Source organism: Scatophagus argus, chromosome 17 (genome assembly GCF_020382885.2).
Source record: "Scatophagus argus isolate fScaArg1 chromosome 17, fScaArg1.pri, whole genome shotgun sequence".
In the NCBI taxonomy this organism is placed as follows: domain Eukaryota; kingdom Metazoa; phylum Chordata; class Actinopteri; family Scatophagidae; genus Scatophagus; species Scatophagus argus.
The window spans coordinates 5,498,789-5,524,894 of NC_058509.1; the positions used below are offsets into that span (position 1 = coordinate 5,498,789).

The window sequence follows — 26,106 nt, forward strand, 5'->3', positions numbered from 1 at the left end:
CTTTTATTCCCATCACTGCGTTCATTTGCAAGTGGTCTCCATTGTTCCGTCGCTGCTCGGCCATTAACTTGCTCTTCATGTTTTGCATCGAGACAAAGAGGGAATGGCTTGATGCCTCAATCACCACGCTCTCGTGTTTGCAAAGACAGCCCAGCTCCTGGGCCTCGGCTGGAGGGTCTCCGTTACATCGATCCGCCTGCTCACCCAGACACATGCAAATGAGTCCCACTGCACGCGTGCACACACACACACACACACACACACACACAGAGGCACACACACCCAGGCAGTTGCACTCATTGAAAGCATGTATTCATATTCATGGTCAACCCACTTTATCAGAAAATCCGTCTCAGTGTCTCACTTTTAATTTAAGGTATGTGTCAGCAACTGGTTTCTGTCCATGTAGTCCAGTATAAGTATAACAATGTCCAGGTCTTTAGACGGTGTATGTATGTAGATTAGCTCTTGGGGTTAAAAGACAAGTGGAAAAAAACAGCCAAAACATCCAGTGCAGCATTTCAAATTCATCTTCTGTTCTGTGTCAGTGTACTCCATGCTACTTCTTGTCAAAGTGCCGGGCCAGTAGACTTCTGATGCTACAGGTGTCTAATAATGGCTGCCATGATACTGTCTGCTGCACAGTTAGAAACCTGAGACTCTCCTGTGTTCCCATCTGTGCCGCAGTCCTCAGTAAGAGTCGTAAACACATTAGCGCAGTGTAGATGGAAGTTATTCACAACTCTCAGTAAGAATAATATGGAGAAGCAAAATCACACACACACACACACACATTCTCACACACGTATACACACACACACACACAGTCCATTGGTGCCTGACAGAGTTTGATGGAAGTAGAGTTCCAGGGCATTGCCCAAACATTCTCAGAGAAGTCCAGGCATGACTGGCCAGTGCAGGGATTGTTTACCCTTCACTGGTCGCACCAGTGTGCATGTGTGTGCATCGTGATTGTGTGTGTGTATGTGTGTGGGTATGTGAGTGTGTGTGTGGGTGTGTGTGCACTCATATGCCTGGAGTGTGAGTAACAAGTTATCAGGAGCAAAAGATGGAGGGGAGATCAAGAAAAAGGAAGAAGCGGGAATTAAAGCAGAGGGTCATTTCATGGGGCCATTGACTCTGGGCGACACATCGACAACAAGTGCAATTCGAAGGGGAGAAAAATGAGAGGAGTGAGAGACGGGGAGGCCGAGAGAAAAGGTCTCCGGCCCTGTGGTGGAGTTTCCTGTGAGTCCTGCACAGATCAGTGCTTTCGTGTCTGAGAATCAGACACAGACATCCTCCGTTATAAATGTGAAGGTTGTCATGCCAAAGGGCCCTGTATCTAGTTTGGAAACACGTTTCCATTAATTAATAAAATAAGTCACAAATGAATAAATCATGGCTGTATTTGTAAACATGGACCTGTTAATGTTGATGTTAACATTTCTTCAGCCCACATGACCTTTTGCGAAGGAGGGAAAATGCTTATGGCTCTCGTGCAGATTTTTCAAGATTTTTCAGCTCTTGGCAGTGCAGGAAAACAAAGGTGTCACAGTTTTGAATCTCATAAACTAGTCATTATTATGGTTAAAACTCAGTCATGGACAAAAGTTAAAAGTGCTTTTTTGAAATTCCCCAATTTGTCGTATTATTCTTTGCATAAGTCTCTGCTGGCCTAAATTCCCTCTGCTTCACCTTAGCTGTCAGCTTGGATTCTGTTCTGGCTCGCTCACCTATTATTCATATTATTTCCATAATCGCACTTTATTTTAGAGGAGAATTCAGGTATGGAGAGCGAAGAGCAGACTGTGAATATCCTCATTTCTCTCTGGAAAGTTCTCTTCTGGAAATTAAGAAAAAAAAAAACACTCGTGTTTGACCCCCAAATCTGATAACTCACTTGAAAACCAGCAAAATTTGATCCAGCAGTATGGCTTTTTACAGGATGTGGCTAGTGGTCATTTTGTCATCCAAACCCATGATGCCTTGCAAGGCCAACATGTTGAGTCTTTAAAATAATATACATATTGTTTATTTCTTTTTCTGTTTCTTTTACAAAAACGCACAGAACTGTAATGAGTCAGTACACTATAAGTCGGTTTGTGTTTGTGTTTATTTCCCAATGCTGTTCACCAAGGTGTGTGCCAGGGTAACATTTTGGCCAATGAGGTGCTGCCAAGTATAATATTAAACCTTATGCACTTCAAAACTCACTCAAATATGTGGAGTTTGACATTAAAAATTTGACCAAAATAAAGAAAATTCTTTTCAGAATTGGCTCAATTTGTCAAAACAATGAAAAGACATTTTCCAAGTTAACCGTGGTTCTGTCTCGGCATGTGAAGGACAACCATGAAAATGTTCTGTGTTTTTGTTCTGGATTCCAGTCTGGTTAGGTTCGTGGACAAAAAAAGAAAACACTTTTTCAGGTTGATAAAAGATCATCAGTTGGATTGAAAATAAGTATGTTAGTTACATAAGTTCGCTTATGTTACACAGTGGAAGTTAAAAATAAGTCAACTGTTTGGACATTTGGTCACACGTGGGACTCGACCTCAGTTTCCGGGGTGGAGGTTCAGTGTTTGGCCGCCTCGTGATTTGAACTTTTGTCTTCGTACTACACTAGAGATTGAGTTGAGTGAACGAATTTACCCTTTAAGACAAAACCATTAAGTTTAGTTTTCAGTAACTACATTTGTTCATTTAAACTGGACTGCACATTGAAAAATGTGTATATGACAAAGGCTGGCGACGAAGATGAAAATCCGGGCCAAATTTACCATTTGATGAGCCCGAGCTGACAGTGACAGCCAGAACTTTGGCCAGAATCTTAAGTGTTTTGGCATCTGCACGTTTCCTTCAGCCATCTGGTTCTTCTGAAGTGTGAAATTTAGAAATTGGCCCGAAATTCTAGTAAAAAAAACAAACCCAAAAAGTATGAAGTTGAACCCTTTTTGAAAGGGTTTAATAGACTTTGAATAAATATTCAATATAGATATTATATGCTTTCATAGTAATTACTGTCTTTGATATTTTATCATTTTTGCATGTTTTCTTGGTAGCATCCACCATTTTGCAGTGATTAGATTTGGGAGAAAGAAATATTTTTCTTCAGTCCAAAGTTGTGTTGTTCTGACCATCTTTTAAAATAATGAAAAAAGCCACAATTGACATCGGCACTCCCCCCTCCCCTTCCCTCCCCTTCCCTCCCCTCCCCTCCTTTGTTTTTTTTTTTCCCAGCAGTGTCTGCTCGAGCTCCTCCAATGTAACTCCTGCTAGTGTGGTGCTGCTCTCGACCTCCTTCTCCACTCTTCCTCCTCCTCCTCCTCTTCTTTCTCCTCTTCCTCCCTTCACACAGCTGATGCCCAGGTACACTGGCATGCCTGCACTCCCCTCCTGCCTACTCTTTTGTCCCCACCTCCACCTCCTCCTCCTCCTTTCATTTTCTCCCAGTTGCCCTGCCATTTCCTTCCCTCTCCCTCTGTGCTTCTTTTTCTTCCACCTCTAGCTTTCATCACACCAAGAGAATGATAATAAACCAAAACTATCTCTCCTTTTTCTTTCCTTTTTTGTCAAGCTGTTTGGCCCAGTTCCATATTATATCCTCAATGCTGTATCTGAAATGAACTTAAAAATGTGATGGAGACTGTTACCGTTGAATTCATACCCAAAAAGAACTACTTTGCATGTGCTATTTCCTTTTTGTCACATCTGTGACATTTCAAAAGAAGTAATGGAAATGGAATCAAGTCATGCGACTTTGCCTTAATGCAGCCCTGCCAATTTTTCTTTTTCTTCCATATTTCCTTTCTCCAAGGCTTAGTTGCCTCCTTGTCTCCTCACTTCCTACATATCAATCAGTTTGTCCCCTTAAATCTGATATTTGTGTACTCCTGTAGAGCAGGTATGCCCTGGCTGCAGTTTACCGTTACTGCCTTGCTTCCTTCATCTTTAGCAGCCATTCCTGGTCTGCACTCTTCACTAGCATCCTTTCCATTTTGCTTCTTCCTGTGCACCCTCACTGTGTGCTTTATGGGCTATACTGTGTGCCTCTTCAACTGTCTCCTCCCTTGCATATCCTTCTGCCCAATTATCCTCTTACCCGTAACCTCTTATTTTCTTGTCACTTCCTCTGCTTCTCCATCTTGCAACTTCCTTGCATTTTCCCTCACTGAATTATCTCCCGCTTTGCCCTCATGTCCCCCATTTGCTCCCTTACTTATTTTACCCTGTAGGTCTCTTGCATCTTGTTTCTCTTGGTACTGTCATGCCCTTCGTCCTAATCTCCCCCCCGACACGCCCCTCCCCGACTCGCTCCCCTTTCCTCCGTGCTCCCTTATCTATTAATTCTTGTCTCCTCTCCCCTGTCTGGTATCTCCTGCCCTGAGGATCTGAGCTGCATGCGTCTGCTGGTGTGTTTTGACAGACAGGGTCCTGACCTTGTCTCACACCGTGCTGCTACACAGGCTGAGGGATGTGTCAGCCTCACCCTCGATCACATCTTCCCCGTGCAAACACTCATGGGGACATGCGCCTGCTAAAAAGCCCACAATCCTATACATTTATATACACACACACACACACACACACACACACACACAGGCCTTTCAGTCCCGAGGTCCACGCATACTTATTGATGTGTTAAAAAAAAGCACAGGCACACACACACACGCTTAAAACACACAACCTCACTGACTGTACTCCTCAGTGTCATCAGTGCTCAACTTTGCCACGTGGAAATCAAAGCTCGATTGCCAGACTCTCCGAAAACATGGTGATAACGACGTTCCCAGTTCACTTGTTGATATGATGGTTGTGGGTATGAACACATGTACAACTTGTGTATGCTCTGAAACAAAATCCACTCTAAATAATCTGAAGTTGCAGCTGGAGAAACAAGCCAAAGTGTTTACAAATTTGCATTTCCATCAGTCACTGGATATACACTATATAGAAAAAAGTACTGGGACACCTGACCATCACACCAACAGGGACTTTAATGCCATTGCTTTCTAAATACACAGACAGCTTAGCAGCTATGACAGCTTCCACTCACGGTGGTGACACACATGTTGGACCAGAAGGTCTGGCTCACGATGTCCGTTCCAGTTCATCCCAAAGGTGTTGGATGGGGTTGAGGTCAGGACTCTGTGTGGGCCAGTCAAGTCAAGCCACACCAAACTCATCCAACCATGTCTTTATGGAGCTTTGCTTTGTGCACTGGGGCACAGTCATGCTGGAATAGAAAAGGGCCTTCAACAAACTGTTGCCACAAAGCTGGAAGCATAGCATTGTCCAAAATGTCTTGGTATGTTGAAGCATTAAGATTTCCCTTCACTGGAAGTCAGTGGCTGAGCCCAAACCCTGAGAAACAGCCCCATACCAACACTTTTGTCTATGTAGAATATTTACAACCAATTTTATGTTTGCTTGAAGAACTTTTGACTTACTGTAGATTCCTTGGCTCTATCCCTCTTGTCTTGTTTTTCTTCACTTGCTGTAATCCAAGTAAGGACGGTGCTGCCCCTCCAGAATGTCTGTTCATCACTTGTTAATCTGTCACTTACAACGCGCGTGTGTGTGTGTGTGTGTGTGTGTGTGTGTGTGGAGCATAAAGAGCCAAGTTCTCCCCTAAGCTGAAAATCCATCAGCAGTCAGATCATAGGGAGTTTTCTCCTCTTTAGACCCCTCGTGGTGGCAGGGGATGACATAACTCACGTATGTGTAGAAAGTACAGTGTGTGTGTGTGTGTTCAACTTTTCCATAAAACATAATCAGTGAATCGGTGAAACAGCAGTACTTTATCGGTACCAGGTCTATCTGTGTGTGTCTGTCAGGCAGGATTTCTTAGTGGGCCTCAGATCTCCCAGCTGCTCATCAGTGCTGGTGCATCAGGGGTCTTTCTGAATGCCTCTCCGTATTCTTTCCGTCTCCACTATCAGCACTCTTGTCTTCGCATCTTCTCATCTCACAGTTATTGCACATTCCATATAATCTACTACGCTGCCAGATAAACAGCGTCTGATGCTTGTGTTTGCGTCTGCCAGCTGGGATGAAACGCCGTCTGACGCCTGCCTTTGTTTCTCTTTGCAGACAATGCGGATACAGCAAAGCTTCTCAAGAGGGAGACGAGGAACTTTACTTCCAGTGTAAGTGACAGCGGTGATCACTCTATTATGTCACAGATGTTTGTGTGTGTGTGTGTGTGTGTGAATTAAATGGGGCTGTGCGAGGACAGGGGGAGGTGTCTTTCCTATTTCATGCGCTGGAATGCGTGCGAATACACACACATGTGCCTGCATTACGGATGACTTTTGAGGCACTGGCTCCGCGGCATTAATTCTTAATTCTGAGTGCACGCTTAGCCAACTCTGAGCACACTGACACACTCCATTAGGTGGTGTGTGTGCGCAGCTGAGTTTGATGGGGAGAGATTGAAATCAGGAGGAGGGGAAAGATAAAGAGCTGGAGATCAGAGGGGGGGAGGGGAGAAGGGAGAAAGAGAGTGAATGCTTCAGATCGAGGCAGGCAGCAGCAGAGATTGTGCTTCCAAAACGGACGTTTAATATTGTTGTATATGATGTTGTACAAGGCTGTAAACGCTTTGTTTCTAAACTCTGCTCACAGTGCTGTCAGTGGGCTTTTTGTTTGACAGTGACAGAATGGAAGTAGTTTGACATATCGCTTCCTGTTTGTGTGTAAGTCTGCGTGCCAGTGCTTTGCTAATATGGTGAATGTGTGTGTGTGTGTGCATAGTTTCCTAAATTGTGCGTGCGTGTGTGTTCGCGTGTGTGCGTGCTCATTTGCGTTGTTTAATCTCCCAGCATGCTGAGCCCTCTGGAGAGGTTTGGAGCACTATGCCTGATGAATAATGAGCCGAAGCCATGCGGCTGGGAATTAAATCTGCCCAAACAAAGACATGCCAGCAGCTGACAAGCACGCAATACACACAGAAACGCCCACATACACACACACACATTTTTGGCCTGCTTTTCAAACACACTTTTTTTTTGTAGAACACGGACTCTTGCATAAATAGGCACAAAGACACGTTTTTTGTTCTCTTTATCCAACACACACACTCTCTTGAGTCCACTTCCTGTTCTGTGGCTGTGGACTGAGTACAACATGCTCTCACAGAGCTGCAGGAGACCTGCAGAGTGTGTGTGTGTGTGTGTGTGTGTGTGTGTGGTAGCTTGATTTTAATTTCTTTCTCCTCTCATCTATCTGCCTGCAAGACTCTTAAAACATATTTCACGACCAAAGTTTAACACGGAAGGACAGCGTAAGACCGCGAATGAGTGAATAAATGAGTGTGTGAGTAATAAAGCAGAGGAAGAGAGGAGGGTAAATGAGTGAGTGAAGGGCTCTTTAAGAGGAAAAGAGGGATGGAGTGTGAAGAGGTGAGCTGGCAGAGATGGAGCGACTCATCATAAATGACACTGCTCAGAACATTAGTTTTATGTCGGAGCATGTGACCTAGAAACATGTAGTGTAGGGGAGGGTGGGGGTGGGTGGAGGAGAGCCTCTTCTGCAGGCTCCATTAACAGACCAGTTGTAGATAGCATCCAGAGTTTGATTGCATGTGTGAGAGAGACAGAGTGAAGATGTCTGGGGAAATGAATGGAGAAAGATAAAAGAGTTTGTGGCCTTTGGATTTTGGAAAGAAATATTTTTTGCTCGGCATGTTCATTGGTCCGCTGAAGATTAGGCAGCTGAGTGTGAACATGCTTTAGTTTCTCCTCAATCGCACATGGCAGTGACACACTTAACCCTCAAACTGTCAGCCGAAGAGCCAATGAAGCGTGCCTCTGTGTGTCACAAGTGTCCGAGCATTTGCAGCCATTTTCAGCCTATATAGTTCATTTTACGAAGCATGTGAGCATCCCCTCGTGTGTGCGTGTGTGTGTGTGTGTGTGTGTGCACTTGTGCCGCCCAGCTGGTTTTCAGCTGCTACAGTGCATTTAAAAACAGTATTTGACAGAAAAGAGTCTTCGATCGTCCTCTCAGCCCTGGCCTTGAATAGAAAAGGTTTCATTTGTTTCATAATTGAACTTTTGGCTTTATTTGTGTGTGTGAGTGCGTTTGTACAGCCAAGCAAAAGTGTGTGCGATTGTGTGTGTGTGTGTGTGTTGGATCAATAAGCCGTTATGAGGGAGCCAGTATAGGATCCCTCAGGTCCATCCAGGGCTGTAATCACATTTTAGAGCCTCGGTCCGTGTTTTGGGAAAACTACCGCGCCTTTTCCTGGAAGATTAACCTTAGCATGTAGTAACGAGGGTCAGAGGTCAGATAATTGAGAACTACAGTCCACTGGTTAATGGTTATTGGCTATCTGCTGGCTGGTTTATTTGCTCGTTGTTAGTGTTAGGCAATAGGCAGTTGATAAAGAATACAAGAAGCTCATTGAGGAAACAGGAAGTGCTTTTGTTTTGTTGTATACTGTCAAACAGTCGGGGTCAATATCAGTTATGGTTTCAAATGTCAGCTGAAATTTCCAATTGCTGTGTCTCGTTAGTGTCACAGTAATGGTTTTGGAGGAAATTAGCCAAAGTAATTGTTAAAAATAACCTTTTTTTCCCCCTCTCTCTGAAAGCTGAAGAGGGCAACATGAAATATTCCTTCTATTTTGAATTTAGACTCCAGGTTTCTGTTTGAACTGATGTTGAAGCTTGTTTTATGTTAACGAGTACTTTTATACCTACTAGGCTTACTAAGCTATTTATCAAATGTCACACTGTGCACATAAAGCAACATTATTCATGGAGGGATTTTTTTTTGTTCTGAGATATTTAAGTTGTCATTATTTCGGGGACATAGTGGCAGTGTACCCAAAACAGAGCAGTGAGCGAACTACAAATACCAAACCACTTTTAAGTTTCTCTGCCTCAGCATTTTACGGTCTTTTATGTCCCGTCCCAGTTTCTAACTGAAGATTATGTTATGTTTTGTGTGTGTGTGTGTATGTGTGTGTTGGTTTGCGTACGTGTTTGTGTGTGTTAGTGAGATAACATTCTGAAGCAAGCAGAAAAGACAAAAAGGCCCTCGTGGATGAGCCCTGTGATCTGACTAAAGCCGTGCGGAGGAAACCCAAAGTCAGATTCGAGTTCTCGCAGCCTTTGATCTCAGTTTTTCTCTCTGCCTCCAGAGTTCGCAAGGTCAGAACAAACAAAAATGCAGAATTAGACAAGTTCTGAATACATAAACAGGAGCATTTTGTTTCAGTATTTTAAAAAAATCATCTTAAAACTACACTATATGGACAAAAGTATTGGGAGCAGCTTCCACGTTTCTGTGGGAATTTTTGCCAAAAATTCAGTGTCGTGACGTCAGACACTGATGTTGGACCAAAAGGTCTGGCTCACAATCTCCGTTCCAGTTCGTCCCAAAGATGTTGGATGAGGTTGAGGTCAGGACTCTGTGAGGCCTGAAAAACAGCCCCATACCACTCCTGAATTCAATAACAAAGAGGTGTGTCCCAGTATTTTTTTTTTTTACTTTATTAATACCACAGACAGCTAGCTAAACATGTCAAACTGAGATATTTACAACAGGCTTACATTCATAGTGTGGTTTGATAGTGGAAAATGTTTCAGCTATCTCGAACATCAATGGCAGAACTCAGATATTGATTTCAGTCTCTGTAACAAAGAGCAAGAGCTTTTTCCTGGAGACAACATTTTGGTTTAATGCTCAACAGTCGTTCAAAGAGAAATTCTTTGCTGGGGGAGCCAGAGATCTCGATTTCTCCACTGACTGTGGCCTCAGAAAGAGCACAGAGTGTTGCAGACATGAGAAATGTTCTTCTTTGTGTTGAGAGAGAAAGCACCAGACATATTTCTATGCTAAATAAACAGTTGGCTGTCTGTATTGCTTATGCACAGCTTCTTAATGGTGTCTGGATCTCAGAGTGGCTTCTTTTATCTGTTTGGTGCCTCATGTGGACATTTTGCTGCTGGGCTTTTATCTTTTTAATGTGTTTTTTTTAAAGCAGACATGCATGTGGACCACAAATGATGTGTTACTGATTTTATGGACTGTGGGGAGACTTGCCTCATCATGACACTTGTAAATTCATATTTGCGAGGCCTGCCTTTTATTGTATGCATGTTTGTTTGTGTGTTCAGTTAAGATCCCAACACGGAGGACCTACATTGACCCAGAGACATGCGAGGACCTGTTGCAGGCCGTGCACGCCTTTGCCAAGGAGCTGGATAACTCGAGCATCAAGATAGAGAGAATTGTGCACACAGGTACGAGGCTGGACGTGGGAATAAAGCAGGATTGTTGACAGCCTTAGCTTTACGTGTAAAGCTCCTTAAACAATGGACTCTGCATTTCCCAAAATGCCACTCAGTTACATCTCTTGTTAGACCCTCCCTTCCTACCCAATGTCCACGTCTTTCAAACATTTTAAGTTCATAAAACGTTGTGTTTCAGAGCCACAGAAGGCCTTTCACAGCTGCAGGCTGAGTAGTACTCCTTGTGATCTGTAAAATGATCCTCATGTGTAATATTGGCGGGGTGTCCCTTTAAAATAAAAGCAGGATTTGAGCATTGCTTTAGATGTAATTGAAACATGAGTATGAAGTGTATAGCACAGTAAAAATGATGAAATTCCTTTTTGCAAAATTGCAACAGCAGCGAAAGAAAGGATTCTTAACATTGCTCCCCCATCCAAGTTTTTTAGTAAATATGAAAAGATAAATTAGTGTACGAGCAAAGGCAGTCAACAGAGTTGGGGCTGTCAATAGCTTCAATAATTTTGAGGCAGCTCAAGGTTATTTCTGCATTTCCCCTCAACCTGCCTTGAGACATTTTGAAGAAACCAGTTGAGTCAGTCTGGCATCTTAGTGATCTTTGCCAAAATCGAGCTCTGCAGTGCTTGCTGTTATATTTGTCTTATTTCTACTTGATGTTCCACTGTTTCACCTGCACCCTACCCCATCTTTGATCTCTCTTTGATCCCTTTGTATTTCACATCTCTCCCTGTCTCTCAATAGTGTCTGTTCATTTGCGTCATCTCTCTTCCTCCCCAATATGTGTGTGTTTCTCTATCTGACTCTGCACCAACTTTCCCCACCCGTCTGTCTAGCCCCCATTCTTTCCTTCTGGCTTCTTTTCATCAGTGTGCAGATATTACTCATATCATCAGTCTGTCCTGCACTGCAGCACTTTGCCCTGTTCCTTCTCCACTCCCTCTGGCAGTGAGTTGATCAATAGGGATCATGACCGCTGTTTGTTTGTCTCCCCCTACAGGCGACTTTGGGGAGGTGTGTCGCGGTTGCCTGAAGTTGCCCAGTAAGAGAGAGCTGCCAGTGGCCATAAAGACGTTAAGGGCCGGATGCTCTGACAAACAGCGTCGCTCCTTTCTCAGCGAGGCCGGCATCCTGGGGCAGTTCGACCACTCCAACATCATCCGACTGGAGGGCGTCATCACCACTGGTAAGGAGGATGGGAGGGAGATGAAGAGAGAGCAGAAAGGTGAAAAGCAGCGTGGCAGGAGAGCGATACCACTGGGAAAAGAAGGGGAAAACAAAAGGAAAGGGGGGCGTGAAGGAAAGGAAGCGTGACGGCGGGAGGTGGCATCCTGGGTATTGAAGGATCAAAGGAGAAATGGGATAGTAAGAACACGTCCAGTATCATAAAGGAGGTTCATCACCTCCATTACCAAGGAATAGCATGTCAGGGAAGCAGGATGAGGTAAAACATGGAATTGGAATTCAACCATTTCAATATCACACGTGAGGAGGGGGTCATCACTTCATGTAACTGTGGAGGGGCGAAGGGTAGAAATCCGTCGGAGTAGCAAAGGCGATGGACAGGAGAAGAGAGGATTGGGATGAGCACCTCGATACTTCGACCATTTCAATATCACACGAATGGAGGGGGTCAGCGCTCCCGGCGGAGAGGGCAGGACGGGAGGACGGGAAAGAAGAAAACGTTGAAGAGTAGAGAGCAGGGTGGCGAGATGGATGCCGTCCACTGGCAGCAGCTGAGCTACATCAAGTCCCATTTTCTGCTGACAGATAGCAATTGAAGTCCTAGAGTGAAAGCAAGATGGAAGAAAAAAAATTTGAAGGGAAGAAACGGACAGAGACAGGGAGGATGAGGTAGAGGTTAATGGGAATGGCAGGTGAAGGGAGAAGCTTTAAAGAGTTTTGTGAAGTTTTTGTTACTGGCACAGTGATGCTCTTGATGGTGTGTGTGTGTGTGTGTGTGTGTGTGTGGATGTGGGCACGGTGCCCGGACACACTCTGTGCTCAGTAGGATGGCAGCAGATGTGCAGGGTACAGTAATTGGTGCTAGAGACCCAGCGGGGCCCTGAGATCTACTCCAATCTCTCCCACCATCACGTGCACACTCTCACACACACACACACACACACACACACAAATACCTCACATGCTCTCTCACTCGTGTACAAAGTCAGTCCCATATGCTCACTTTTTCTTTTACTATCATTGACACATGCACACCTGCTTGCTTGCCTCCTCACTTGGCATGAAATCACACATCCGTGCACACAAACAGTACACAGACACACACACACTCCCACCCGCCGACTGTTAGACTACAAATCACCTGCTTTACATCACTTACCCCCCACCAGATCCTCACTCAGCCCTCATCCATCCCTCCACCACCTGCAAACAGCACGCACCTCCTCACTAATCTTCCCATCCTTTCACCATAATTCAAGGCCACAGGAAATCACTGGTGTGTCCCACTAGCTCACAAAGGTTCCTCCTTTAATGTTTTTCCTTTACAGCGAATGGAGGAAGAAGCAGAGATCCTTTACTTAAGTAATAGTACTAATACCTCAGTGTCTTTTACTTAGTGGCTTTACTAGCATTTAAATGTCCCTCATGGCCCCTCAACAAGTGGCTATTTCAGTTTTCATCAGTCGCTCTGGAAAGGTGATTGATTTCATATAAGGGACAGTTTTGCAAAACACCGTTTGAAGCAGTAGGATTGAGTAAAGTTCAAGCCCTTGTTGTTTCAGTATGAATTTGAGTTATGACTTACAAGCGTGCACGATTGTGTAAGAAAGCACTCATTACTCCCTCCCTGCATCTGCATTTCTGCCAAGGATTTGCAAACTCGCCTGACGTCCTTGAAAGTGTTTTCAGCATTAAGCCACATGACACAAAGGACAGAATACTTTAAACTGCCTCCTTGTTTGAAGCTCCATGCTTCTGTCACTCCAGCCCTGCGCGACCCACTAACGTTCCCATCCAGCTCGCTTTAGTTACAAGATGGCTGGCATACCATGGCAGTGTGTCTGCGCTGTCTCACGCTTGTCATTGGACACCCCTCCAAATCACTTCCTGATAGCTCAGTGATACTGGCAACTCGTGCATTGTGGGTATTACAATACCAATTTATCATTTTTGTAAGAAGCCTGCAAACTGTCAGGATCAATAGCATTTTATCCGAGATGTGCATTTTTTTTTTTTTTAAGATATCAAGTTGTTTACATATCTATCAAGGTTTATCTTATGGTCTCAGCCTCCCATAATCCACTTCTTTCTCCTTGTTTCCTCTCTCCTCCAACTGCTGCAGTCTTATTTTCCTCCTCTGTGCACCTCATAGCGCTGCTGGATCCCTGCCATCTGTGCCCGGGCAGTGTGTGTGTGTGTGTGTGTGTGAGCATGCATGTGTGTGTAGTGTATATGAACGTGCACACCTGCACTGTGCTGGACTGTGTGTGTGTTTGAGGGTCGTTAAACTTGCTGAGACAGCCAGGGCAGCACACAGGTTCTCCTGACTTCACCACAGTTCACTGGGTGAGGAATGGCTTTGCACAATGCCTGTCGTGCTGCCAAGTGGACTAGACTCACTTTACTCCCTCCCTGTCTGCGTCTTTGTCTCTATTACCACTCTCACTTTTTTCTATTTTCTCCGGATTCTCTCCATTTTACTTATTCATGTACTCCACTGTCTCGCTGCTTTTGTTTGTCTGCAGGTAACACCATGATGATCATAGTGGAGAGCATGTCTAATGGAGCATTAGATTCCTTCCTTAGGGTAAGTGTTTTGTTTGGATTTATTTGTGCACACATTTATTTTAAATGTACATGCAGACAGGTTTGCTTCTCATCTAATAACAGAAATAAGCCTCGTCATTCTGTTTTTGGGACATTTCAGGCGTTTTATTCTAGTAAACTTAAATTCACTGTGATTATAGTGCAGTCCTGGGGCAGCCATATTTGTTTGTTAATAAGGCAAAAAAGGAAAACGTAACATGATTAGCCACACAAATGGAGTGTTTTCCGCTTAAAGACGCTGTAAGCCTCTGTAAACTGTTACTGTGCCCCTCTGCTCTATGAACCACTGCGGCGTGGTTTATAATAATACGAATTAATGACCTGTTTGTTTTTATCCTCCAAATAAAGGGATTCAGCTCAGTGAGCACAACATTGTACTGTAGTAACAGATTCGTTGCCCTTTTTTTGCATCGCAGCGTACATATTGTGTACACTCACTCTCTCCTCTCTTTCTCTCCTTTTCTTTTCCATTCACACCCTTCGTGTTCCGTTCATTCTCATTTTCCGTCTCCGTTCTTCCTGGTCCTCCTGCCTCCCATAACCTCAGAAACACGAGGGCCAGCTGAGTGTAATGCAGCTGATGGATATGCTGACTGGGGTGGCATCAGGGATGAAGTACCTCACTGAAATGGGCTTCGTCCACAAACGGCTGGCTGCACACAAGGTAAGGGAGCAGGTGGGAGATGATAGAGGCGAGGGTGCAGGGTGATGTATGTCTCAGGTTTTCGCAGGTGGGTTAGAGAATACAATTTGTCCTTGTCTGCAGACATCATTTACTATCGCTTGCCTGCAGGTTTCCATTTGAGTGATACACAAAGCTGAACATGACAAGACAATACCGTCAAAATCATTTTGTCACATCAAGGTTTCACTGTGCAGCATTTTCCTAAAAGAGCCTCTCTGTCAAACTGCAAATGCAGGGGTCACGTTGCGGAAAATGAGGACAGGACCATTTGTTCTTGTAAACAATCAATTGTCCCTGGTACGATAAGAGCTTTGCCCACCGGGGCAGAGAGCTCTTGTCCTGAGATTGTTTCCCCTCCAAATGTAACCAGTGCTAATTAGTTTGTTTTCCTATTGTCAGGTGCTGGTTAACTCCAACCTGGGCTGCAAAGTATCTGGCTTCAGACCTCTTCAGGACGACAAGATTGAGGCCATCTACACCACACTGGTAAGAGAAAAACCACAGTCAAAAGGTCAGCTTTACTGAACAGTTTGGATTTTCATGTTCTACTTTACAAATTAATGACCCTCAAAGCCTGTTGGTAGGAAGTTCACACTTGTAGGGGTAATATTTTTAATGAGCCATGGACCAAATGAGAGTTAACACACGTCATGTCTGGCGAGGTCATATAATTAAGCTGTCAGAGAAAGAAATATTTCAGCACTTTATTTCCCTGGATATTCCTGGCTTCCACTCAAGGTGAACCCACTCCTCTAAAGATTCTTTTGATCTGTTAAAAATATGTTCAAAAGCTTTTCAAAGAGAATATTAAAGCGTATCGTTTGTGAACTCCCCACACCGTCTTTACGCTGCGTCTTACCTCTCCTCTGCGGCAGCATGGCGGTAAGAGCGTGGTGCTGTGGACCGCTCCCGAGGCCATCCAGTACCATCGCTTCTCCTCTGCGTCAGATGTCTGGAGCTTTGGCATTGTGATGTGGGAGGTCATGTCCTACGGAGAGAGACCCTACTGGGATATGGGCAACCAGGATGTAAGTGTGTGTGTGAGAGAGATAGGAGGGTGCTTTCTATTAATCTCTCCAGTCATTTCCTTTATATGCCTTTTTTACAGTCTCCCTCTGTCAATGAACTCTGTATCCATGCCCAGCTTGGATCTTATTAAAAGAAAGCCAGGAAGCCACAGTACCTCTGAAAGCCTTTGCAGGGCCTAAGCCCCCCTCCCCTTTTAAGTCTGCATCAGCTCCATGACCAATCCTGTTTTCTCTTAAGGACGCATTGACCCCCTTCCAGTGGCCTCCGCCTGTCCCCGAGTGCCATCCTGCTCTTAAAAAGTGTTTTTAAAAATCCATCCAGAAGAATTCTTTCAGAAAATGTAAAACGCTTGGGGTCGAAGAGCTTGTCAAGTCGATAGGACCCTGCCACTCGTCACTAGTAGCCTGTGATTTCCAAGTCGACGTGGGTGGTCTGTTTTGCTGTCTTCAGTCTCTTTGTCCTTCAGAAAAAAAAACCAAAAAAACAAAGGTTGTTTTTGTCCTGCCTTCTGACACAAGTCATGTTTCTAATGTACACTTGAAAGAGAGGAGAGAGAGCAGGTGAATCTGTGAGACTACTTGTCTTTTTATTGAAGCCGACAACACTCACCGAGCCACTGCAAAGTACGAGGAGATGGTGATCATGAATTGTTATCGTTCATCAGGTCCAAAAGCTTAATCATGCTAATGCCCTCTCAAATTACTGTCATCGTGCAATTATGCCTACACTTTAGACAGGCAGGTGCATAGTTAAAAAGCAACAGATTATTAGCGTGTTCCGTTTTTGAACGTCCATAATTAATATGCATGAGTTATTCATTCAGCAGGCACAAGAATAGCTTTTAACAGTCCTTTTTTTCTTCTTCTGGTGCCCTTTCACAAAGCAGGAGAAAGTTTCCTCTCAGCCTGGTTCATATTATCAAACTTTCCAATTGACGGGGCAAAGGTGAAGCTTGTAGAGCGCCAGGGATATTAATCCACTTTAAATTGATACATTATATCATAACGGAATAGCTGGTCGGCCTGTCCACCTGTGATCCATCGTGACCTTTACCTACCGACTTTGATTAAATGGAAAATGTCAAATGCTGAAAAGCTTTTTATGAATGCTCTTTGGTGAGATAGCAGCTTAAGGGGCTGAGAGGATGGTGCGGCGGGCGGGGCGGCGGGTGTGCACTTACAGAGAAGAGCAAGTGTTTTAGGAAATAATGCCACTGATGGATGTCATTTTTGTGATTATGCTCTGACTTTATTTCCTCCTTTCAGGAGATTGTATTTCTTAGCGACTCGAGAGGAGGATGTATCGCACGTCCTGAGACATACTGAGAGGAAATCTCTCAATAAGGTGTTATGGTGAATTGGGAGAACATTAGTGTGATGGAGGAGCTAGGAACATTGAGGTAGTCCGGAGGGATGCTTTCATGCTCCACTGTTTGAAGACAGTGAGGTTTCACGGGGCTGGTTGCAAAACGCTGAGCTGAGATGAATCATTGTATTTCGTAGCTTATCTTTTAGAGTGAGTCAGGTATGAGAAAACACAGGCTGGTCTGTTTATTCCATCTCTGTAATTTATCTTCTATTTCAAGCCTGTCTGGATTTTTTTTTTAATTCACTCACCTACAATGTGTTGTATTGTAGGAAATTAAAATGTTACAATACAGTTTTCTGCTGATAGGAGCTCAAATATTGATACCCCATCAAATATCCTGTGAAGTGACTCTAAGAAGCATTGAATATCCTGTTAAGTGACCTTTCAATCCACAAACAAAGTCAGTCAGTCGTGATGGATCCTGCATTGGTTTGTTTTTGCGGGCGTATCTGTCTTCTCTTTCAGAGAACAGTTGCCTCTGTTTTTGTTCAGGTTTTAGTCGAGACGCGACTGCAGATTTGTAATCAGCTCATATTGTTCATGTTGGCAGTATCTCTCCGTGAAATTCTTTTTATTTTGCATTTGATGCTGACTTGTAAGGTGACCTTAAAGGATAATGTCTCAAAATAAGTTCAATTACCAAAGAGCAAAACAATGCAATTCGACGTTATAGTTGGTGTAATTAGTGACAAGAGAAAATGAAAGCACCAGCACTTTTGTACGGCTGTTTATCCAAGTAGGACCTGTACTGTGTAAAGGCTTCTATTCTTGGCAACTAAGCAACTCCACTGTAAAGAAAAAAAAAAGTTTTAAATGCCTTACTCAACTTTTTTAAGTAGGACAAACCTTTTTTACTTTCTTATTCACTTCCTCTGCCTTGCCCCTTCAGTCGCAAAGCGTGCTCTTTAGGGAATTAAGCCAATTATAGTTTAAGTACTAAAAAAAAAAATCACCAAACTAAATCTAAATTTTCTAACCTGGTATAACGGCTCTCCTTCCTCTGCACATCCTGCAGGTGATCAAGGCCATCGAGGACGGTTTCAGGCTCCCGGCTCCGGTGAACTGTCCTCCGCACCTCCATCAGCTGATGCTGGACTGCTGGCAGAAGGAGAGGACAGAGAGGCCCACCTTCAGCCAGATCCACTCAGCCCTCAGCAAGAGCATCCGCTCCCCTGACGGCATTGGTTCCTCCACCCTGGCACGCAGGTATGGTCCGCTCATACGTGGGATCGCTGCGTACATTATTTTCTACAAAGTTTTCCATGCGTTCAAAACTGTTTCCTGTCCTGCAGAACCCTGAGTTCATCCATCACGCTAGCAGAGAGGCCTCTCCCCTCCTTCCCGTCGTTTAACTCGGTGGGAGAGTGGCTGGACGCCGTGGACATGGGCCGATACAAGGACAACTTCACCGCTGCAGGATACTGCTACTTGGAGTCCGTGGCAAGAATGACTGTGCAGTGAGTGTCTTGATACAACTCTGAATCCAGATTTATTAAACATTTCTAATTTTATGGGGGCAACTGAACACAGCTAAAAATCTAGTTTTTCGCTCCGCGTGGTTTAACTTCGGCCCCTTGCAGCAGTGATGCAGATGTGTACTCCACTATGACATCATCAAGGTTATCGAGACAACACACATGAAACGTTTTGGATTATTTTTCTGCAGAAATTTCTGTTTGTCACTGGTTTGAAGTGGGTGTCCACTGTGTTCTCTGTGTCCACAGAGACGTACTGAGCCTTGGCATCACTTCCCTTGAGCACCAGAAGCTGATCCTGGCTGCCATCCAGACCCTCAGAGCCCAGGTCATCCAAATGCACGGCCGCGGTGTGCAGGTCTAACAAAGAGTCGACACACCCAGTCTCACGCTGCTGCTGCAGACCTATGAGCATGTGCAGATGGATGATGGGGTGGAGAAGAGGAGAGAACGGAAGGAAAGACGAGCAGATCTTTCAGCCAACTGCACTCCTCTATCCGTTCGTCCTTCCCACACTTCCTCATGCCTTCCTTGATTCCTTACTTCCTTTTTTTCTATCAGTCCCCCTCAGAGACAAGCGGTGTTGCTGTTGCGATTGAGGGGGGGTAGCTGAGGAGTGATGTCATGTGACCTTTTTTTGTGACTTCTATCTGCACTTCAGTAACTGTGTCAGCTCCATCTCACTGGTTCTGGATCAGTGCGTAAAGACAAATGAAATACTGTCTGTAGCAGGACGGGCTCTGTCTGAAGCTGACCTCTGAAAGCTGCGGGTGGGCGGCCCAGATGAAGCCAACATGCCGGTTATGGACTAGCGCTCAAAGAAATGTTGACATTTTGGGTGGAATTTCCCTTTACCACAACATTGAATCACTGAAGACAGTATATAGTCAAAGTCAGGAACAATTTTACTGACCTTGGATCAAATTACTCTCTCCTCAGAACTGGCACAGCTGATTTCAAATCAAACAGGAAGCGATTGACTTTACCGGGATAATCATATCATCGTGTGTCAGAGCTGATCTCGTATCAGGCAGGCGGAGGAACACTTGTGAAGATTAAACATGGCTGGAATGTAAACTGCGGTTTCAGAGCAGCAGCTTGAGAAGACTGTGCTGTCCCATGTAGAAGGTCCAGTGAGGCTGAGTTTGGACGGTGGATGAGGCCTCAAAAGCATACAGTGTAGTCCTAAATGCAGCATATGAAGAGTGCTGATGGGGTGATGGAGCTGCAGTAAGCTGTGGGTGGTGACATAATGTACATTCAGGAACATCAGCCTGCTTTTTTTTTGTCTGTGGGGCCGCTGATAAAGGAGAAAAGCTGCAGGATACAACTGTAAAGTGAAAGGTTCAAAACGTGCGTTTGATTGTTCATTTATTTATTGTATGTCGCTGTCTGCTCTTGATTCTATTTTCTGTATTTCTTTTACCTTCCTCTCGCCTTCCCCATGCTTTGAAGTTGTTTTCTATGTGCATTTAAAACGTCCAATTTTTCCTTTTTTTTTTTTTTAGCCTGCTGGATGTCATCTCGGTAACATAATCCTCCTCTCCAAAGCCTCCCTCACTACCATATTTAATACTCTGTGTAGAGCACAGGCGAACTCTGGAAGATGATTCAGATATTTATCCATATTTATTTATGTTTACACACTGCAACACAAATCTCTCTAGAAAAGAGGTTAGGATCATTTATTTATTCAACTAGTATTTAAAAAAAACTGTTGAGAAAAAGCAGTTATCTCCTCTTGTTTTGTTTTGTTTTGTTTTTTTGTCCAGTTGATTATATGATTGTGAGTTTCTGCCTGAACAGATTAGTTGTTTTAGTACACAGGAAGTGAGAGGAACACTGGAGGATTTCTACTGTCAGCACACAGTATCTGTGTATTCTCGAGCACTGGATTTGATACGGTTAATTCTTTTTGTCCATGATCTCTGGGTTTGCTGTATACATTACAGTGAGTGTGTTGCAGCATGGATACAGTATTAAGGAATGTCATGTGGGCTTCTTTTCTTTGTAGCTGTTGGCTTATCATGTTTAATTTTGTGTTGCTGTTAATATCATGCTATGCCATACTTTGTGGTTGCACTTTCTTTTTTCCCAGGTAATTCCCACAGTTTTCTCTGTACAGTGATCTGCCCCTCGCCTTTTACGTCATATTTCAATACCGGAGACTTGAAGGAAGAATTTTATCGGGGCATTATTTGATTATCATACGGCTTCACGATAGAAGGTACGTGCATTTTTGACTGGAATATTGTAATTGGTTTGTATTTGGTATTTTTTGGTTTGGTTTATGTTTTATCCGCTCATACTCTCCTCCTCTCTTTCTCTGTAACGGTTTTGTCAAATGAAACAAACTCATATGTGCTCATAGTTATCGCTCACATGTTAACATAGCTGAAGAAACACGTCGATGTTCCCCGTTAACACACACACACGCAGACACAAAAGCCTACAAAACACACACACACATACACATTGTCGCCAACACTCAACAAACTGGACCTCATCACCACGATGAATGAAATACGATTTGTTTCCCCCCTCTCTGTTACTGTGACCATTATGATATGTTTAATACTGTAAATATGTATTTGAAAATGCTAAATCTATTTTTATAATTTGTTTGAAGAACAATGTGTTGAATATAATATCTGCTCACTGTGTAAGGGTTTTATTTGTTTGAATTTTAGGGACATAGCCAAGAAACCCTGGTGTTTGGAATATAAAACTCTTTTTTTCTTCTTCTTTTTTTTTTTGATGATTTTTACCTGTTAGAGGAAAATCTGATGGCTGTTGCAAAATTGAAACGTGTTATTAAAAAATCTCCAGTACAAGAAAATGTGTTTTGCTTCTTGTATTCTGTTTTGGGGTTGAAAGTAAACCGTAAAATTAAATCGGTACATATCTTAGCCTAACTGATAAATATTTTAATGTTATTTTAAAAATCCAATAATTATACATTAACTTCCAAGTCATAAACACAGTTCATGGTTGAATATTAAACTTGTCAACGCTCTCTGATGTATAAACTATGTGATGCCGCTATTGTTTCTAAATTACATCACATTTAGCTGCAGCTTTCAGAAGGGGTGGGGTTCAGCGAAGAGTTAAGTTCAATCCCACCCATCGTGCTTTGGTTGGTTGAACTGTCAGATTTGGGTGGGGTTAAACATTGATTGGTATGGACTTGGGTTTGGGCGGACTTAAGGAACAAGGAGTTTTTGTTGCTTACTTAAACATCTAGACTGATAGAAGAGCTTACTTTGCACATTAGCTCGCTGAGGTGCTAGCTAATAACACTAGAACTGACATGGTTAGCCAAAAAGCCTAATTATTATGATCAATATAATTAGGCAGATTTTATTTAAATAAAGATTGGCTAGTTGACTTGTCAAATGTGGGTGGTGTGTTGAAAGTCGCACCAACCACTGGCGCGACCTTCAAGGCTCACAGCTAGCGTCCAATCACAGTCAGTGTTTGGACCCACCCGAAATTCAACAGTTGAGCCCATCAAACCGTGGTGGGTGGCATTAAGAGGTCAACATTGAGCCCTGCAGATTGCAACCAGGTACTCTGCCAGTGTTTTGGTGATTCTTATCACTTACTGACATGTATACTTAGTGCATTGTGTTTCCAAAAACAGAACGGACATGCACTCAGCACCTTTGATAGAGCTGAACAATTCACCCAGTGCATTTGGTTGTGATACACAATGTGAACATATTTTTTGTTTGTTTACAAATGTTATTTTTTGTAAACAACACAACAGGAAAATCCAACTTCAGGATTGCAATTGTATAGAAGATTGAAGCCAGGCAACATATTGTTCGCTGGACTAAATACTGGGAGCCGCCGCCGCTGCAGCGAATGAGGTCAGGCAGAGAGACAGATTAAAAAGAAATGGTCTTGCTTAAGAACATGAAAAGATTAAGTGATGCAGTCTGTTCAAAATTAATGACTGTGGGTCTGCTAATTCCTCACACCTTTAATTGATCATTCCTATAACATTGTTCATGAAGTTCATGCAAGATTCACAGGCTTGGATGCACAGTCGACCCATATTGCAACACTCCTACATAACCAGCAGCAGAAATCACTCAAGTCAAGTCTAGACTTTGCTCACAGGTGCCATCATTTCCACATCAAAGTAGGGTTTTATAAATAACTGCTTATACGCGGTTTTCTGCTTATGTTCTACTTAAGATCACAACTCACCTTGAGTCCATTTTAAAAATGAGTCCCCAGGTGTGAGATTTGTGCACCCACCCCAATCGATGCTTTAAAAAGTGCTTGACAGCAGAACTTTGAGAGTCTTGCCTAAGGAAACAGTACCAGTGAGCAGCCGGATGGTCTAATGTAAATGGGCTCTTAATGATAAACTACCAATTAATCAGTACTGTTTTAACTTCACCTCAGGTGCAAAGAAATGATCCTGCAGCCCCCAAAGCACAATCGTTCCTACCACTTTGGGGTTACCTGGGCCTCGTGTACCGATCCACGTGTCACGAGGTCAATGCCCCATTTTCACTTTCAGAATTCAACTTTCGGCTACGTCTCTTGACTTTCTCCAGGTGGTTCACGCTTTCTCTCTCACTCTCCCTTCTCTACCATGTGAACTTATTAAGTCTCTCTCTCCAGGACTCAGGTTATATTACTTACTGTCTTATTACACACCACCCACCTTTAGACTTGCACTGAGCGTATGGGAAATTATTGTAAATGCAAATTAACTTTGCGTGGGATTGCTGTGGGCAACCGTGTGGGTGGGCAGAAGCGAGTGTGCTGGTACGTGCTTCTGTGCCTGCTGTATGGGTCAGTGCGTGTGTGCATAATACTGTGAAGGTACTGCATGTGTTCTGACGGTGCACGGGCATACATTCGAGAATGAGATCTTTTTATTTATCTCATACAGTTGCAGCAGCAATCCATATTTTTTTATATTACAGTCTTATTGGAGTTGGGGATTGGAGTTTGAGACTTAATGAGTTTCATCTCCGAGCCATCGCTGGCTGCAGCTTTCTAAACCTCCCACGCAATCAAACATCACCTCCTTCAGATGCTGCTAAGCAGACCCCAGCATCTGAACTCCCACTGCAGTAACGCTGGATTTGGATCATTCATTATCTGAGGCTTTTTGTAGATTTCTCGCCTGAATTCGAGATGGAATGTGATGAAGAAAACACAAAAAGCTTATTTACATGTCAGGCTCATTAGGATTCTGTCTGAGAGACTGAAAAACCCAGAAAGTAACTGGTGCCTCTAAAAAAAAAAAAAAAAAAATGTTTATGCATGTATTTAGATGCGCAAGTAAAAATGAAAAATGATTTTCTCTTCAAAATGAAGCAACTGCAATGTAGCACCCTGCCAATCTAGACTGTGTTTGGGGGATAAAATCTAAAATGAAATAATATATATATATATATATATATATATATATATATGTATATATATATATGTATATAGATGTATTATGTTGCCTATCTACATAACATAAATTATGAAATCATAATAGTCTTGACACTTGACTCCTGTGTGCTCTGGGTCATGAGCCGTCTTAGCAGCTGCACACATGCTAAATGAGCCGAATAGTGGGCCTAATCAGCTGCTTTCTGCCTCCTATTCCCTTGCGGTACAATATAATGAATGCTATTCATTTGAACGGCATGTCTTAGTATGCAAACATCATATCCCACAGTAACTCTTCTCAGCTGTGAGGGGGGTTGTGTTGGTTGGTATTTTATCAGGCTTCTCACGGTTTGAGGATAAATCTTCCATCAGATTTGCCTGTTTATTCACTGTAAATGAGACTGGGACAGGGAGACGCAAATCGTGTTTCAAAATGCAAAATATAGACTGTTATACCTGAAATCCATCACTTTCTCAAAGTCAAGACTCCACTCAAGACATGTTTAAGGCCTTCAGTAACTTAGCGGAAATTCAAATACACCACATGTGATGCAGCCGGGTGTAAATAATTCATCAAGTGGTAGATCAAACAAAGAAATGCTGACTACTGCTGCAAGACTAAGACCTCTGGGGCTAAAATGATAAGTGAATCAACAGCTGGATGCATTAATCGACAATAATGTTGACTATGTCTTCATAGATTTAGCTGAAAAAGATGCCACAGAGCTCAAACAACCAGTTAATAAATTAATCAGTCAAACAACAGAAAAATGAATTGATGCCAGATTTGTTGAGTCAGTCATGAAGACAAAATTCCTTTCGTTCCAGCTTCTCCCACGTGAGTATTTTTCCGTTTTTCTCGGTTCGACGTCATTTTAATTTGATTAACTTTACTTTTGGACAGACATTTGAACAGACAAATTGTAATCGGCATTTTATTCATACATTAATTGAAAACCTAACTGATAATGACAATAATTGTTTGCCGCAGATGTAGATTTGAGTTTCTTAAGTCTGTTTTATATAAACATGGATTAAATATGTTTTGATTTTGGATTGTTGGCTGGGGGAAACAAAACATGCAACATAAAGATGTAACATTTGGATCTGGGAACCTGCAAAAAAAAAAAAAAAAAAGTGGTGGGTAATGAAAATAAGATCCCTCTCCACTCATCCCTACTGTGTCACTACAGGAGTTTATGATGTGAGAAAATCTGCAACCGGAAAAGAAAAGACAAAAAGTATGTAAGAGGAAGAAAATGCCAGCGAGGTAGCGGAGGAGCCAAAAGGGTTCAGAGAAGGCACATGAGAAAGCAGATGACACCTCCGTAAAGACATTAGTGATTCCCAACTGTGTGTTGAGAGTCCTCTCCCTTCCTGTCCTCCCCTCCATCCCCCCGCTCCCTCTGCTCCGTTTGAAGATTAAAGCAAGCGGCATAAAGAGGAGAGCGGTCCACCTCTAAGCTAGTGTGAAGGGGAAACTTCCCCCAGCACAAAAGTTGTGCTCTCCGCTCTTTGCCGAAGCGTGCCGCAGCTCAAATCGGCTTTGAGAAATTAATCCCTGCATTATGGAGGGAGTGGAGTAAACAAACAGAGGACAGGATGGGGAACCTGAGAGGCTGCGAAACGGTGAGGCTATTGTAAGCAAAAAGAAAAGCTTGGGTTTCTCCAGAGGAACTCAGAGATGTGTGCACGCGAGGGGAGGAAGAGCAGGCCTCACGAGGTGACGGCGGGGTGAATGAAGCGAATGAAGCTGCAAAAGCCTCCTCGATCCCCGGGGACACTCCTGGGAGAAGAGTGTCACATCACAGCCTTTTTCTGTTGCTGCATGATCTTAAACCTCGTCTCTCGCTCTCTCTGTCTCTCATATGTCCAGCTTATTTCTGGCTTTGTCTTTCCCGGGCCCCATTCAACCACTTTGCCCCTGTGGCAAAGAGTGATTGTCTGCAAATCCTCCCCCTGCAGCCTCCTCTGCTTCCTCCCCTCCTTTTCCCATCCTATCTATCCAAGGAGAGGGTACTTAGATAAGGCCGGGGGTTCAGTCTGACGAAATCAGAACTTCCCACTGAGCAGAGATTAAACTCTGAGT

At 43.5% G+C, this 26,106-nt stretch overlaps 1 protein-coding gene across 3 annotated transcripts in view; it reads left to right on the plus strand.

Moving 5' to 3' along the window:
* Positions 1-21,444, plus strand: part of LOC124074477 (ephrin type-A receptor 7) — a 303,047-nt gene extending 281,603 nt beyond the window's left edge. For 2 of the 3 annotated variants that reach the window (XM_046417453.1, XM_046417452.1), the window contains exons 9-18: positions 6,097-6,152; positions 10,131-10,256; positions 11,263-11,448; positions 13,973-14,034; positions 14,602-14,718; positions 15,139-15,225; positions 15,615-15,767; positions 18,152-18,342; positions 18,429-18,593; positions 18,861-21,444. In XM_046417453.1, the coding sequence (XP_046273409.1) occupies positions 6,097-6,152; positions 10,131-10,256; positions 11,263-11,448; positions 13,973-14,034; positions 14,602-14,718; positions 15,139-15,225; positions 15,615-15,767; positions 18,152-18,342; positions 18,429-18,593; positions 18,861-18,975 (1,258 nt within the window). In that variant the 3' untranslated portion in view covers positions 18,976-21,444. The remainder of the gene's footprint in view (positions 1-6,096; positions 6,153-10,130; positions 10,257-11,262; positions 11,449-13,972; positions 14,035-14,601; positions 14,719-15,138; positions 15,226-15,614; positions 15,768-18,151; positions 18,343-18,428; positions 18,594-18,860) is intronic. The other variant, XR_006845858.1, reaches the window with a different exon arrangement.
* The last annotated feature ends 4,662 nt before the right edge of the window (positions 21,445-26,106 follow it).